Source organism: Chelmon rostratus, chromosome 11, assembly GCF_017976325.1.
Source record: "Chelmon rostratus isolate fCheRos1 chromosome 11, fCheRos1.pri, whole genome shotgun sequence".
NCBI classification, from domain to species: domain Eukaryota; kingdom Metazoa; phylum Chordata; class Actinopteri; order Chaetodontiformes; family Chaetodontidae; genus Chelmon; species Chelmon rostratus.
The window spans coordinates 4,969,244-4,986,801 of NC_055668.1; the positions used below are offsets into that span (position 1 = coordinate 4,969,244).

Consider the following 17,558-nt stretch of genomic DNA (forward strand, 5'->3'; position numbering starts at 1 on the left):
TTCAAAATAAATACCGTCAAGTACAAGGTGACATGCATCTTTTCCTCTGAAACTGTACTGGAAAGTGGAATTACCTCTTAATTGTTATAAGGAATTTAAAATGCCACATTTGCTTGATGCAGAGAACGTTTCTGCATCAGCAATTATGACTTTGAGACCTTATTTGCACGTACACGTCTGATAACCGCTGATTTATTCTTCCCTCACTCAAATGTAAGCATTTCATTCAGCACCGATGCACATGGCAGAACTTGAACTGGTTGAGTTGTGTTAGAGAGGGAGAAGCAGCAGACCTGTTCTTTTTCGAGTGCTCGTCCTTCCCTTTCTTCACTCCAAAGATTCTTGTGATCAGAGTGCTGAAGAGAAGAGTGGACGAGTTCCTCACCTGAGACACAAAGACAGAGAGTGAAGGAGGATGGAAGACACAGAGAGAGGGTGTGTATGTGTGACAACAGAGCAAACGTGTGTATCACTGGAAGAGAAATTACTACAATAACTTGTTCAACACTATCAGATGTTGCAGAATCTCCCTGTGTCAGCTTTATGGGCTGGAGACAAACAGAAGTAAAAACTCACGGCCCAAACAGGAGAGGTGAAGCCCAGGACGGCAGCCTGCATTCCATCTGAGACGAAGGGGATGATGTTTTCCCCCAGACGAGTGTCCCTGTACAGAGCCCTGAGGATGTTCAGAGCATGGACCTGTGGTGAGGCAAGCACATAATATTTAACCACTCCGCACAATCTCCTGGAGGATTCATGACACAGTAAAGCTGATGACATATTCATCAACAATACTAACAAGATCGCTCGGAAGAGAATTATGGCTGCCGTTCAGTCCTGGTGTAACTTCTAGAGCTGGCCTCCTCACTGCCATCCACCACTCATATGATGGATATGATGCAGTTTGTTTCATTTCAGAATCAATCAATTCTTCACTGACTTTCTACTTTCTGACTCCATTTGACACGAAATTGCTCACCTGGCTTCTATGCTACTTGGCTGCAGAACAAATTAAACAAACTTTAAGGGAGGTCAAAGTGCATTAGAGATGAAAGTCAAGCATATGTCCTATGGCATCAGTCTCAGCAGCACTCCCGATGATACCACTTCAGTGTATTCAGAAAACAGCTCTCCCAGGTAAGATCTGACCAAACATACAGGGAGTTCAGAAAGTTTTCAGACCCTGTTAAGTTTGCTATGATTCAGATTCATCTAAAAATAGATGAAATTCCTTCCACACACAAAAAATGTCAATGGCAGAGCTAAAAAAAAGTTTTGTGTTTAAAGAGAGTGTTTAAATTTATTAAAAATAAAGGACTGAATCGTATTTACATGAGTATTCAGACCATTTATGGCACTTGGAACTGAGCTCTGGCACATCCTGCTTCTATCAGTGGCCTCTGATTGGAGTGCACCTGTGCCTAAATGAAATCACTGGACATCACTGAGAGAGGCACAAACCTGTCTATATACAGGAAGATCTCACAGCGGATGGTATATGTCAGAGTGAAAAATAAGACATGAGGTTGACAAGGTTGTCTGTAGACTTCTGAGACAGATCTGAGGAAGGATACAAGAACATTTCTGCAGCACTGAAAGTGCCACAGTAGCCTCCATCATTCAAAAAGAATCACCAACAGTCTGTTTAGATCTGTCTGCGCTGCCAAACAGCAATCAGGGATGATGGGCCTTGATGAGACGGGTGACCAAGTAGCCAACAACCATTCCTCACTAACAGAGGCATGACAGCATGCATCTGAACGACTCTCAGATCATGAGAAGCAAAATCGTCTGGTCTGATGAAACCAAGATTGAACTCTGAGACCACTTTTCCCAATGGTGCATGGAGGAAACCCTGCAGTCCAACATGGTGGTGGCAGCATCGTGCTGTTCTGCTGCAGGGACTGGAAGACTGGTCAGGATAGAGGGGAATACAGGTGCAGAAAAACAGAGCAATCTTTATGAAAATCTTCTCCAGAGTGCTCAGGGTCTCACCCTGGGGCAAAGGTTTACATTTCAACAACACAATGACTTAAAGTAAACCGCCAAGAAAACGCAGTAGTGGCTTCGGGAGAACTCTGTAAAAGTCCTGAAGTGGCCAAACCACAGTCCAGACCTGAACCCAATAAAGCATCTCTGGACAGATCTGAAAATGGCTGTGCTCCATTGCTCCTGACCCCACCTGGCTGAGCTCGAACGATTCTGCTGAGAAGAATGGGAGAAACTTCCAGAAGAAAGGTTTGTAGGATCCTTTCCAAGAAGAGTTGAGGCTGTCATTTCTGCCAAAGCTGCTTTAACTAAGAACTGAGTGAAGGGTCTTAATACTTATGTATATAAGGGATATTTCATTCTTTTATATTTAATAAATTTACAAAACACTCTGTGTTGCTATATCTTGATGGAGTACTGTGTGTAGATTGATGAGAAAATGAATTGAATACATTCTCAGATGAGCCTGAAACATAATAAAATGTGGAAAACTTTAAAGGGTCTGAAAACTTTCCGTATGCTCTGCAGGACTCATGCATGAAGCTACAGGGTGGTCAAACCTGAGGGATGGTGGAGCTGTCAGTGTTCCTGTTAGCAGAGGGCATGGCCAAAGCGATCAGCTCTCTCATGGTCATTTTCAACAGGCTGCAACTGGATGACTTGGGCTCAGAGGAGAGCAGAGCCTGCGGATCAAAAAAACAAACAGAAAACAGAAGTGAAATGCATTTGGCAGAACAGAACAGGTCAGTGTCTGAGATAAAACCATTATTACTGTGTCTCCATCTGACTTTGATCTTTTTCTCTGAGAGTACTCTGATTTAGCTTTTGGACTCATGAAGGATCAAAATCAATGCAGCAGGTACACTGTACTTGAACTACAACTGCACAACTACTCCTGATATTCATATTAGAAGAATACGTACATTTGCACAGTTTCTCATTATTGAGGCCAAATATATTTAGCCTGATGGTCAAACGCTGTCATGCTGTTATTTGAAGTTCATATGAAATTTAATCAGACCTTAAAAACTACAACAAAATAATGCCATGTTACTGTCCTTTCAGTATATTCTAAAAAAATAGTCAAAACACTATTTGATCAAAATAACAAACAAGAAGCTGCTACATGTGCTACATGTCAACAGCAAGCAACACACTGTGCGGCGTACATTAGCAAATACAGGCAACTGATGCATTTATCCCTGCACTCAGACAGGCCACATGAACCACTGTCCAGTCAGTAGATGAGATCATCACAGTACAATAATTGTCCCAGAAAATCTCAGTTCACAGTGTCATGGCCCGGTTTTACAAAATTATTATTATTATTATTATTATTATTATTATTATTATTGTCAGTTATATCATCCTTAAAGGGTGGAAACAGAATTTTTTATTGATTTTTGGAGTGCTGAACAAATGCTTCGTTTACAGTTTCACCAAATATCTTGTCCTGACAGACATGAAACTTAATACATTTTTTTTCTAATGTTTCTAACACTGATATGGTAGAATTAAATACCGTAGATAAGCAAATGTGCATGGTATGATGACAACAACTGGTATACTGCTGCAACCCTGTTCCGTGGTTTAGATTAGTGTTCACATCAAACAATCTATTTCATTCAGTTACCTTTTATTTGTTTTGTTGTAAAATCCCAGCAGTAGATCTAAAGTAAATTATGCCCATGACTGTATATAGTGGTATTCTATCACATACAGAGACATCATTTGGACGTGCCAGGAGTGGGAGTTGGGAATGTGGGAGCCAGGAGGTGACAGCAACTGGTTGCTGTGTGAGAGAGAAGTTATCTTACTGTGGGAGCTGATGGGAGCCAGCTGTGTGTCTGGCCTGGGTTATGGTTAAGAGTTAGGCCCGGGACAAATGGAGAGATGGAGGATGGAGGTAGGGAGGAGAGGAGGATGAGGAGGAGGAGAAGGAGGAGGCACAGTCTGGCTCTTCGGAACTCCCTCGGTTCATAAGTGAACCCTGTGAAGTCTGTCCCAGGTCGGTTCAGACCAGCATGAGGCGAGCGCAGGAGCCAGCCTTCCCGGATCTGACTCTGTCTTTCTGTGTGAAGGAATGCAGCCCAAAGCTCTGCCAAGGTGTCGAGTTCTGCTTCTCCCGAGACTTCCTCCACTCTGCCGGGCTCTCCCGTACTCTCCCGCTTTCTCCTTTATCTTTTCCGTCTCTCCATCTCTCCTCATCCTCAAGTCATCCATATTTGTTTTCTATTATGCTCTGGTCTGTCTTACCACTCTTCCTTTCTTCCCTCAGTTTACTATATCTTCATCTTGAGCTGTCATATCTTTTCATCCCAAAGGTAACTTCAGGTAGGCATGTGGATAATTCCCATAAATAACAGAACATCACTGCCATGAATGTCAGTTTCAGAAAGTCAAACTTGAGACTTTTGAAACCTGGAATTTAGTTTGAAGCTAATTTCAAAATGAAAATTAAGAATCAAAGCTGGTTAAACTCAGTTAGTTAAAAGATGTCAGATGTTTTTTTAGACAGGACACGTGCCTGGCATAGAAGCACATGAAAAACAGAGGAGAGTCAGTGATGTCAGAAGTGCAGCCATGCGCCTCGCACCCATAACCACAAGAACGAGCAACCCCACTCCGAAATTACTGCTATGATAAAACATGAACTCTGTCACGTCTACTTTTAATATCGGTAATCAGAGGAAGTGGGGAGGCGAGCTGTGGCTGAATAACAGACCGAGTCAGTCAAGTGTTAAGGCAGGTTAGTCAGAGATTACAACACATTGTTAGAGGTGTGTGGGACTGGTGACTACCAAGAGGGGTCAACCAGAGGACAGTGTGTGTGCATGTGTGTGTGTGTGTGTGTGCCTGTGTGCACGTTTGTGTGTGTGATGAGTGTTTATGTGAGTCACTGAGTAAAAAAGACAGATGGATTAAGAAACTCAATGTTCTTCCAGCATGAGTGGTCCAGTGGCATGCCAAGAACTGCTGATTGCACTACTTTTAGGGATAAACAGGAACACAAGAAAGCATGCACGTACGCATGCACGTACGCGCACACGTAACGCACACACGCACGCAAACACACAAGCATGGACGCATGCACAGGGTTTTTTATCACTGAACCTTTCCCTCATTAAATCCATGCAATACATTTCATATCATTTTAATCATCGTTTGTCACGTGGCCTTGTGTTACAGTTCAGGTGGATTAGCATTTGTATTTTTCTCCTCATTTCTGATCATCAGAGCTCTCACTGAAAATTGCAGTCACATATTTCAATTGACCTAAATCCAGCAAATTACAGCAGAATTTACATAAAGCAGCAACAACGAAAAAACTACCATAAAATAATCCCTTCTGCCGATAGTCTAGTGTCAGGTATGATAGTGGAAAAGTCTCTTTCACAAAGCGTGTCTTAAGTAGCACCAAAGGACCACAAACCACAGAGGATGACTGTGTCCAGAGAGGGTCAGATTCACTAATGGAGTAAACCAATGTGACCAACACTCCACCACACACTCCATCAGAGGAATGTGCTGTTTACTGACAGAAGTCTGCATCTTCTGCCTTCTGAAGTGTTTCCATTAAAACATCCCCTTCCCACCACTTGAAATCAAAAGTGCGAGTCAGCATCGAGACTGAAACAAGCAAGCACCCTTTTGATACTTTTATCTTGGTGGTTATGTTTAAATTTTGAAAGCCAAGCTTACACACCTGGATGTAGAAAGGTATTCCAGCGCTGCGTCGTGTGGCACACAGCTTAGACGACGGGTCACTGGATTTGACCTCTTGGAGAACCTCAGACAGCCAGCGGGCCGGAAGCTGCTGCAGGGCCTGACTTCCACTCCTGAGACACACAGAGAGTAAATGACAGGGGTCTAAACCCTTTGACTTTGCCTTTCTGAATGAGTAATTATACAAAAACTTGCAATATCAACCACACAAAGCAGAAGAATCACTATGAAATGCCACGTTACATATTTATTTATTTAATACCATTTTTAATATTTTCATACACAAGTACATTAAGTTACTTTAGACACACGAGCAGCTAAAAACTAGAAAGCACACCCGTGCATGAATTAAGTGTATTTAATGTAGTGTAGTAGTGTCTGAGGGGCTTCCAACAAAGTGAAAAATCATGATCAATCACCTCATTCACACTATGGATGTGATTTGGTCACAGCAAACAACCAGAAATGTATCATATTTCTTTCCTTAAGATCAAGACTTAAAAAACCTACTAATGTGGACTTATATGTACTTACTTTAAAGTGACTGATATTAGAAAGGAAATACCTGCTCTCAACTGTGATACATTTACACTGCGCTGTGTGGCATCTGGTACTCTGAGCATTTTCAAACAAATGCTAAGAATATGATCTGAAGCAGGTCTGGCAAACTCACACCCACACCCACAAGAAACCGCTGTGCCCTGTTCTGTAAGGAGCAGCTGTTTAACAAGAGCCAGTGGAGCGGGGAGGACAAATTAAAACAATCCAATGTGAAGGACAGAGTTGTCATGACCCGTGCCATGCACGCCGGGTTTTGTTTAGTGTCTTCTTTGTTCATGTTCATTTCTGTGTTCTACTCTGTGTATTCTTAATGTCTTAGTCCTTAGTCATGCCACATTTTATGTAAGAGTTTTTGTATGGTCTTGCCACATTGTGTTTGAACATTGGTTAAGTTTCCCATTGTGTCCTGTCTTTGCCTGGTTTTGGTTACTTCCTGTTTTATTTTGAAGGTTCATGTCATGTGTCTTTGTGTTACTTTACTTCCTGTGTTTTCCCTCCTGTGTGATTGTCTGATGTGTTTCACTTGTGTCTCATTAGTGTTCCTCCCTAGTGTATTTAAGTCCGTGTCTTCCCCTTTGTCCTTGTCGGGTCGTCGTCAGCGTTACCTTACCTTGTCCCCTTGCCACAGTTATTGCCCTTGCTTTAGCACCCATAGTAAGTGTTTGTCGTGTGATTCCTTGTCATGTCCGCATCGTGTTCCATGTAAGTTTGGTTCTAGTTTTGTCATTGTCTCTTGTTGTTCTTATAGTCTGAGTATGCATGTTTCTTTAGTGTTGTCTGTGTAACCTTGCTGTCTACGTTCTCACAGTCATAGTTCAAGCCATAGTCCCTTAGTAAGTGTTTGTCATGTTTCGTGTAAGTGTTTCTTGTTGCGTTTCCTTTGTTGATGCCCGTGTTTCTGTTCAGGTCTGAGTTGTTCCTTGTATCATCTTTGTCTTTTATTGTCCACAGTTCTAATAAGTTTTTTTTTGCCTTTTTCTTGTCTTTGATCTTGTCTTGATTTATGTAGGGTCCCTGTCTTTAGTGTTGTCTGTGTTTCTCTCATTAGTTTAGTCATTAGTCATTACTCATCAGTTTTCCATGCCCTGTTCCTTCCATAGTGATATTTGTTGGTAACGTTATATTTGGTTTCGGTTTTCTCGTCATAGTTATAGCATAGCCGATTTATTCTCCTCGTTTAAGAGCGATTTTCTGTTCTCTTTTGTTATTTAGATTCCTATTCCTCCGTTTCATAGCCCTTTGAGTTTTCCTCCTTCAGGAGCGTTTTTGGTTTGCTAGTTTTGTAACCGTAGTGTTGTCATTGTGCCATGTTCATGTATGTGTGTCTCTTGCATTGTCTTAGTCGTGCCATGTTTTATGTTAACATCAGTTGCTAGTCTCGTCAGTGTCCTAAGTTGTCTTGTTCCAAGTTAGTTCTTGTGTTTTCCCAGAGATTTGGGTTTTGTTGAGTTAGCTTTGTGTTAATAAATTCATTTAATTTGAATCTAGCGTATTCCTTGGTTTGTCTGTGTTCTTGTCCTGATTGAGTTTTCCCTTTTATTGTATTGTCCATAGTCTTGCCTTGTGTGTTAGTGAGTGTTGTGTTGCCTTAGTCTTGTCCCCAGCTCCATTGTGTCTTGTGTACATGTGTGTTCGTTCCCGGTGTTGCGTGTTAGTCTATGTTCCCTGTTGTGTCTGCATCTGGGTTCCACCCATAGTTTCCTTCATAGTTCCCCTCATAGTTTCCCTAAGTCCCCACTTCCTGACAGAACGACCCGACCAGTATGAACCCAGCGGACATAAGTTTCTCGTCCGACTCTGAGTTAGACTTAGATGACCTCCTGGATGTTCCATACTGGGGACCTCCGGTGGTTTTCCAAAGATCCTCCTCGGGGAAGAACCGCCCGCCTCAGGTCTTGTACAGAGCTGACCCCCTCTACAGCTCTGATGAGGACTATATCCCAGGTGCCAGATTCTGGGGATTTCCGCCGATTCCCGACCCTCCTGCACGGAGGAAGCGGAGATCCCGACGACGGAAGGTGTCGGCTAGCCAGCCTGCTAGCCCCCCGTCGTCTCCAGTGCCTGAGTTGCCCTCACCCCCCGCAACCCAGCCAGCACCTTCAAGGAGGAAGCGGAGATCCCGACGACTGAAGGTGTCGGCTAGCCAGCCTGCTAGCCTCTCATCGCCTCCTGTGCCCAAGCTGCCTCCAGTCTCCAAGCTGTCCTCGTCGTCGGTGCCACTGCCGCCGCTGCTGCCGCCGCCGTCACCAGTTCCAGTGCTGCCAGAGCCGTTGCTGCTGTCGCCGCCGTCTGAGCTGGTGCTGCTGCCGGAGCCGCTGCTGCCGCCAGAGCTGCCGCCGCCACCAGTTCCAGAGCCGCCAGAGCCGTTGCTGCTGTCGCCGCCGTCTGAGCTGGTGCTGCCGCCGGAGCCGCTGCTGCCGCCAGAGCTGCCGCCGCCAGAGCTGCCGCCGCCGCCAGTTCCAGAGCCGCCAGAGCCGTTGCTGCTGTCGCCGCCGTCTGAGCTGGTGCTGCCGCCGTCGCCGCTGCTGCCGACAGAGCCGCCGTCGCCGCTGCTGCCAGAGCTGCTGCTGTTGCCGCCGCCGCCAGTTCCAGAGCCGCCAGAGCCGTTGCTGCTGTCGCCGCCGTCTGAGCTGGTGCTGCCGCCGGAGCCGCTGCTGCCGACAGAGCCGCCGTCGCCGCTGCTGCCAGAGCTGCTGCTGTTGCCGCCGCCGCCAGTTCCAGAACCGCCAGAGCCGTTGCTGCTGTCGCCGCCGTCTGAGCTGGTGCTGCCGCCGGAGCCATTGCTGCCGCCGCCGTCTGAGCTGGTGCTGCCGCCAGAGCAGCTGCTGTCGCCTCCTGGGTTGCCGCCGCCGCCTCCTGACCTCGAGCTGCCGCTGCCGCCGCCTCCTGACCTCGAGCTGCTGCTGCCGCCGCTGCCGCCGCCTCCTGACCTCGAGCAGCTGATGCTGCCGTCTCCTGAACCTGAGCTGCCGCCCCCTGACCTCGAGCTGCTGGTGCTGCCGCTGCTTCCTGTCCTCAAGCTGCTGCTGCTGCTGTTGCCGCGGCCGCCCGAGCTGGCGCGGCCGCCGCTGCTGCTGCCGCCGCCACCTTCTGACCTCGAGTTGCTGCCGCCGCCGCAGCCTTCTGAACCGGAGCTGCAGCGACCACCTCGAGCAGGATTACAGTCCTCCTTGCTGCCGGCTCCCTGTCCTGTTGCCATGTTGCCGGCCCTCTGTCCTGTTGCCATGTTGCCGGCCCTCTGTCCTGTTGCCATGTTGCCGGCCCTCTGTCCTGTTGCCATGTTGCCGGCCCTCTGTCCTGTTGCCATGTTGCCGGCTCCCTGTCCGGCTGCCATGTTGCCGGCCCTCTGTCCTCTTGCCATGTTGCCGGCCCCCTGTCCGGCTGCCATGTTGCCGGCTCCCTGTCCGGCTGCCATGTTGCCGGCCCCCTGTCCTGTTGCCATGTTGCCGGCTCCCTGTCCTGTTGCCATGTTGCCGGCTCCCTGTCCTGCTGCCATGTTGCCGGCTCCCTGTCCGGCTGCCATGTTGCCGGCTCCCTGTCCGGCTGCCATGTTGCCGGCCCCCTGTCCGGCTGCCATGTCGCCGGCCCCCTGTCCGGCTGCCATGTTGCCGGCCCTCTGTCCTCTTGCCATGTTGCCGGCCCCCTGTCCGGCTGCCATGTTGCCGGCTCCCTGTCCGGCTGCCATGTTGCCGGCCCCCTGTCCTGTTGCCATGTTGCCGGCTCCCTGTCCTGTTGCCATGTTGCCGGCTCCCTGTCCTGCTGCCATGTTGCCGGCTCCCTGTCCGGCTGCCATGTCGCCGGTCCTCTGTCCTGTTGCCATGTCGCCGGCTCCCTGTCCTGTTGCCATGTCGCCGGTCCCCTGTCCGGCTGCTATGTTGCCGGCCTCCTGTCCTGCTGCCCCGCTGCCGGTCTCCTGTCCTGCGGCCTCATCGCCAGCTTCCAACCTTGTTGGTCGTCACCGGCCTCCAGAGGGGTTCCGCCCTCGCAGCTGGACTCAATGGAGGTTCCGCCCTCGCCGCCGGCCTCCAGAGGGGTTCCGCCCTCGCCGCCGGCCTCCAGAGGGGTTCCACCCTCGCCGCCGGCCTCAACGGAGGTTTCGACCTCGCCGCCGGCCTCCAGAGGGGTTCCGCCCTTACTGCTGGCCTCAACGGAAGTTTCGCCCTCGCCGCCGGCCTCCAGAGGGGTTCCGCCCTCGCCGCCGGCCTCCAGAGGGGTTCCGCCCTCGCCGCCGGCCTCCAGAGGGGTTCCGCCCTCACCGCTGGTCTCAACGGAGGTTCAGCCTTTGCCACCAGCCTCCAGAGAGATTCTGCCTTGGTCTTTGGCCACTGGCCAGACCACCAGAAAAACTTTGCCGCAGCATGGACTCAATACCCTGCCCAAAGTGGACTTTTGGACTTTATGTTAACCTGGACTCTGAGTTTCCCCTCCACCCACCTTGCCCAAGTTGGACTTTTGAACTCTTTGAACTATGCCTTAGCTTGGACTTTAAGTCCCTCCCCCGGATCCCCCTCCACCCACCCTGCTTGACTTGAACTTTTTGGACTCTTTTGGTTTCATGTAGGGACATCTGGGAGCTGTCCCTTAAGGGGGGGGTTCTGTCATGACCCGTGCCATGCACGCCGGGTTTTGTTTAGTGTCTTCTTTGTTCATGTTCATTTCTGTGTTCTACTCTGTGTATTCTTAATGTCTTAGTCCTTAGTCATGCCACATTTTATGTAAGAGTTTTTGTATGGTCTTGCCACATTGTGTTTGAACATTGGTTAAGTTTCCCATTGTGTCCTGTCTTTGCCTGGTTTTGGTTACTTCCTGTTTTATTTTGAAGGTTCATGTCATGTGTCTTTGTGTTACTTTACTTCCTGTGTTTTCCCTCCTGTGTGATTGTCTGATGTGTTTCACTTGTGTCTCATTAGTGTTCCTCCCTAGTGTATTTAAGTCCGTGTCTTCCCCTTTGTCCTTGTCGGGTCGTCGTCAGCGTTACCTTACCTTGTCCCCTTGCCACAGTTATTGCCCTTGCTTTAGCACCCATAGTAAGTGTTTGTCGTGTGATTCCTTGTCATGTCCGCATCGTGTTCCATGTAAGTTTGGTTCTAGTTTTGTCATTGTCTCTTGTTGTTCTTATAGTCTGAGTATGCATGTTTCTTTAGTGTTGTCTGTGTAACCTTGCTGTCTACGTTCTCACAGTCATAGTTCAAGCCATAGTCCCTTAGTAAGTGTTTGTCATGTTTCGTGTAAGTGTTTCTTGTTGCGTTTCCTTTGTTGATGCCCGTGTTTCTGTTCAGGTCTGAGTTGTTCCTTGTATCATCTTTGTCTTTTATTGTCCACAGTTCTAATAAGTTTTTTTTTGCCTTTTTCTTGTCTTTGATCTTGTCTTGATTTATGTAGGGTCCCTGTCTTTAGTGTTGTCTGTGTTTCTCTCATTAGTTTAGTCATTAGTCATTACTCATCAGTTTTCCATGCCCTGTTCCTTCCATAGTGATATTTGTTGGTAACGTTATATTTGGTTTCGGTTTTCTCGTCATAGTTATAGCATAGCCGATTTATTCTCCTCGTTTAAGAGCGATTTTCTGTTCTCTTTTGTTATTTAGATTCCTATTCCTCCGTTTCATAGCCCTTTGAGTTTTCCTCCTTCAGGAGCGTTTTTGGTTTGCTAGTTTTGTAACCGTAGTGTTGTCATTGTGCCATGTTCATGTATGTGTGTCTCTTGCATTGTCTTAGTCGTGCCATGTTTTATGTTAACATCAGTTGCTAGTCTCGTCAGTGTCCTAAGTTGTCTTGTTCCAAGTTAGTTCTTGTGTTTTCCCAGAGATTTGGGTTTTGTTGAGTTAGCTTTGTGTTAATAAATTCATTTAATTTGAATCTAGCGTATTCCTTGGTTTGTCTGTGTTCTTGTCCTGATTGAGTTTTCCCTTTTATTGTATTGTCCATAGTCTTGCCTTGTGTGTTAGTGAGTGTTGTGTTGCCTTAGTCTTGTCCCCAGCTCCATTGTGTCTTGTGTACATGTGTGTTCGTTCCCGGTGTTGCGTGTTAGTCTATGTTCCCTGTTGTGTCTGCATCTGGGTTCCACCCATAGTTTCCTTCATAGTTCCCCTCATAGTTTCCCTAAGTCCCCACTTCCTGACAAGAGTGAGGGCACGGCGCTGCTGCACACACACACACACACACACACACGCACACACACACACACACACACACTCCAGTGCACTTTAACACACCACACACACCCATCTTCACTGACAAACACATGCAGTGAGAAAAAGGGCAAGTAGAAATAAATAATAACAATAATAATAATCACATATTGAGTATAAACCTGAACACTATGTGCTGTGATTAAGCATGTGTGAGAACTAGTCAGTAAACAAGCAGAGAAGTTGAAAACTGCTCGCTACAATAAAGTTAGCTAAAATAAAGGGTTGTAACAGTTAAATAGTTAAAAGGATGCAAACCTAATCAACAGCAATCTAAACATTGACAGTTAAATTGCTAGAAAAATCCACCTCAGTGCCATTAATAGTTAATAGCAGGTGGTGTTGGTGAAGGGGTACTTGAGTTCATCTGACAGGTCTGTCAAAAAGGTTGGGAAGCACCGCCATGAACAACTGCAGATATAAATGCACATGTCTAACAAGTGAACTCAGTTAAGGAGAGACAAAAAACAGAAAGTGAAGAGAAGATGGAAAAAGCAAAAGAAAGAGAAAATGGCAAAGAATGAAGAGAAAGATATTGAGACACAGCGAGAGAGTGCAAACACAGTGGAACACACCAGCGCCAGATCCCAAGGCAGAGCATCAAAAGGCCGCGGTTAAGCACCCCGCAATCAACACCCCATAACCCAGCACACGGCCTGCATACCATCCACACACTGCTCTCCCCCCCCTGAAAACACATACTCACATCCACACATGCCCCGAGCAGAACACACACACACTCCCAGTACTCCTACACGCAACCACGAGAATGTCGCCCTCATTACACAACACACTGCAAGACTGGTTTCTGTACAAGAACAAAACAAGTGAGTTTTGTTTTAACTGCTCAGCGCTGGGCGGTTCAAAGGCAACGCTGCTGCGACGGTTTTGTGGTTTGTCACCTGCCGCGGGGCTGAAGACATCTTCCACAACCCGCCATTGAGGAAAACAGAGAGGTGCGAGAAAGTGAGAAATTCTTTCATGTCGTTCAGAATTAGAAGATTGGGTTTTTTTTCTCCTTGCCCTCAGGAGGATAATAGTAGGATTATTTCCATGAATAGCACAGATGATGGGGAGTGTAGAGTTGTGTGAGACTCGAGCCACGTTTAATGTTGCCCCTGGCAGCATGTCGCCACAGAGGCCCCATCAGTCTGCGCTGTAGTACAGTTCAGTGAGCAATGAGAGTGCATGAGCAGCTTTAAAATATGAAACCAAGCCTCTAGGGCTGATTTCTTTTTTTTTTTTTTTTTTTTGAAGTTGAGCAATTGTTAATAACTTACTAAATTTTCACATTCATTTTCTCTTTGATGTAATCAAGTGACACAATACTCAAATGGGCTTTTCACTGGAAATAGATCCTGTAGCAAATGATAATGTACTAAATTAGATAAGATTAGATGTAAAATTGACCCTTGAAAAAGGACACTTGAAATGAAAGAAAACACAACAAATCTCACCACATGAAAATATAAGTATTAGCATAATTAGTTCAAATCTTAAAATTAAAAGACTGGTATTTAAACGAAAAACCAAAAGATGGTGATGATGATCAACATCAACCTCATGCCTGCACAATAAGCATGAAGCTCCAGCCAGAAGCCAGTAGCTTAGCTTAGCAAAATGAAGATATCTAATTTGTTAAATACATACAAAGACGTGGAAAGACTGTGGTTGTATCAGGGATTATGTGGGTGGATTTTGTCCCTTCTGGACAGAATCAGGCCGTTTCTCTACCAAAACTTGTGTTCCTTAACATATCTGGCAACCCAAACTCAATCTGAAGATACTGCACAGAAGTGGTTTGCAGGAGGTTAACCTGTCTGTTAATAGTCCCAACATAAAAATCCCCATAAAATCACAAATGGTTTTTACATCTCTGATTGTGTACATGTTATTAAAACAAGATACATGCTAATTAGTGAACTTCAGAGTTGTTGGCAAGTGTATTTGTTCACTTTGGACATAGTCTGCTAGCCCTAGAGTCTTTATCCTAAGGTGAACTAAGCCACCCAAATCCCGACTCCAGCTCTGATCCAAACAAAGACATGAGATTGATCAATCTCCTCATCTCACATCTCAGAAAGAAAAAAGTTTATTTCCCAAAATGTTGAAATGTGCCTTTAATTTATGTCCCTTTCAATAAGAAACATTTTAACTGATGTATTGCATTGTGAGTTGATATTGTCTCCGTTATCAGCAGGTTCACTTTTTTCAAGCCAACGCATCTCTGTTGGCCGTCCAGAGGACTCCAGATGGAGAATAACACCCCTCTTGATATAATCAAGTACATTACACCTGAAGAGTGACACTGAGATGACCTGCCTGCTTGGTAATTACAAAGCACACTGACACTTGGTGTCATGATGGGAGTCAGTGCCCACAGCCATTAAGAAGTATTACCTTTCAGCCCTTTGCCCTGAACGTGAACACACACACCTGCACAGCATGTCGGTGAGGCGTACAAAGCCCACATAAGCCAGTTCAAAGGCGCCACGATGACGGGACTGCAGGAGCTGCTGACGGAAGTACAGGCCTACTCCCTCCACCTGTAACAGAGAGAGCCACAGAGGGAGTCAGCAAGTGAACTATAACAGGAACAATACTGACTGTATGGGTGTGTGTGTGTGTGTGTGTGCATGACTTTAAAGCCTCCTGCTTTACCCTCCAGCAGAAATGGATGTGTCCAGTTACACGGCATGAAAATAACATAACTGCACGCTATCTGAACATGTTAACAGTGCAGGCAGTGAGCAGAGCATCAGTCCAGACAGAACAAAGAGGCAGCAGGGCGACATGTTGTCCCGCACACCTAAACAACAGCAGTTTTCAGTCTCATGATGATCAGAATAGGTTTAACAGTCAAGAGTGCCAACTCAAGTTATAACATTTGGAAATTTTCTAAGTGTCTTACCACAGAGGACACAAAGTATGACCATGGAGGGGTCACTTTGAACATCTGGGGTGAAACATGTAGAGTCCTGGATGATTACATTGACTGTATTAATCTAACAAAGACTGGATGACAATTTCTAAACACTGTTATAGAATTGTATTGTATTGACTTTATTACATGTATTAGAGCCCGTCAGAGCTCTAGTATCAATGATTTATATTATATTATATTATTATATTATACTATAATAAAGCTGCCACTGATGATAACTTTCAAGATTGATTTCCTGGTTGATTTTTTAAATTTATTAATTAATAAATAATAAATAAAATAGCGACATAATTCTCATCACATTTTCCCAGAGCCAAAGGTCTGTCTTCAATTTCAATTTATATACTGAACAACGCGAGGGAAAAAGAGCTGACGCTGACATTCATTTCTGCATAACTTTTGATATGAGCGGAAACATTTCAATGACTCTGTGTTAAGCATCATGACCTGTCATCATCATCATCACATACAAATGACAAAGTTTGGAATTTATTCGGTAATGTGTCAAAGCACAGAAGCTCCTGCGTACTGAGTTCAGTCTAATGGTGCACATCCTCATAAAGAGAGCACTTTTCACCGACTTTGTGGATGCAAAACGATCACCTAAAAAGCCACGACCAATAGTTGTAGGGGGAATACTTCTACTGGTGCAATGAAAACAAAACAGAAAGCACTAAGATCGAAATGAAACCACTCTTGTAAACTTTGTTCTTTGTGTTAGTGCGTGAATCATTATGTTAAGTCAAGCAATTACATCTAAGTGCATGGTATAAACTCAATACAAAGCCAGAACAATTATCCCCCACCCAGCCCCACCCCCGCAAATGACATAATTCTACTCATGGTCAATCAAATGTTGAACTGCATTATCTAATCCCGCTTTAGCCTTTTCTCTATTTGGCCAGCAAAGTTAGGCTTTAACACAGGTTACACTCTTGTTTTAGAGACACCACTTAGCTTTCAGCCAGTGAGCGTCGAGCATGTCAAGCGTGAGAGCGGCATGTCAGTAGCGTGACAAGTGTGTTCAAATAAGGACGCTGAGACATCCACATAATGGCCACTGTCAGTAAAACCATCCAGTTAGTAATAGTGTTAGCAACATTATTCTAACTATACACATACACACAACACACACAACTGAGTGCTGTGGCAGTGTGTAAACTGGTGAGTGTGTTGCAGGTGAGGCGGCAGGGCGAGGCGGACGCAGAGCTCCAGTGCCCTGTCATTAAGGCTGTGGTATCACCGCCACCACAGAGGCGGCCAGGCCTCGACTTAGTCAGGGGTGGCATGGAGGGCACAGGGAGGGGTGGCAAGGCCCTGATGTAAAAACACCCTGTGTGGAAGGGGGAGAAAAAATCCCAACGGCCCCTTAGGGGATGTAGGGTTAGACACAACATCTAAACTAACACAGACGCAGACCCGCAGATGAACCGGGAGCACGCCAGTCGCTGTAACCTTCAGCGACGAGCCCTGATGTCACCGAATGATGCCTGAAAACAGGTTTATAAGACGAAAACTGCAGGAGAATGTGCTGAAACAGAAAAAAATGAATGAATGAAAAATATGTGGAAAATGAAATATGACAAAAAGAATAAATGTTCCAAAAATGTCGGGCTTGGCCAGCCTGTTTTTGGCCACATGACTGACCAATAAACTCAACTGACCCTGCAGACCGAAAGTGGACTAACTTAAACACCAAAGTATGGACTGAGTAAACCACAGCAGTACCAAGCCCAGTGACTTATCACATTGGTGGCCAGAGTAGACTCTCAGGACAGGCCTGACCTCACCGGGGTAAAAATGGCAGCGACAGTCACTGTTAGATGGCCCGTGGCTGCCGAGGCCCAGACCGCTGCGGTGCTGAGCTGGGCCGAGCCGGGCCGTGGCTTCGCCTATTTAAAGCTTCCCTCCCGAAGGTTCCCGTCTGTGTAACTGTTTAAAAGGGCCGAGCAAGCTTCCTGCGAGGGGCGTGGAAGGGTATGGGGGGGACTTTATTTAGACGTCAACTTCCTGTTTGCAAACGTGCCCGTTTCCCAGAAAAACTTCCATGCGGAGAGGGAAGTTTCCCAAGTCTAATTACATGTATGGCTCGAGACCGTGACAGTGACCCAAATAGCCAACTTCTCCCCTGAGGCCGAGGTTAGACAGCC

General features: G+C 46.2%; 1 protein-coding gene across 1 annotated transcript in view; it reads right to left on the reverse strand.

The window, feature by feature from the left end:
- Positions 1 to 17,558, reverse strand: part of thada (THADA armadillo repeat containing) — a 94,366-nt gene that overhangs the window by 61,077 nt on the left and 15,731 nt on the right. The window contains exons 22-26 of the mRNA XM_041947015.1: positions 14,901 to 15,010; positions 5,696 to 5,828; positions 2,550 to 2,672; positions 577 to 699; positions 294 to 385 (exon numbers count right to left, since the gene is read on the reverse strand). Of these exons, the coding sequence (XP_041802949.1) occupies positions 294 to 385; positions 577 to 699; positions 2,550 to 2,672; positions 5,696 to 5,828; positions 14,901 to 15,010 (581 nt within the window). The remainder of the gene's footprint in view (positions 1 to 293; positions 386 to 576; positions 700 to 2,549; positions 2,673 to 5,695; positions 5,829 to 14,900; positions 15,011 to 17,558) is intronic.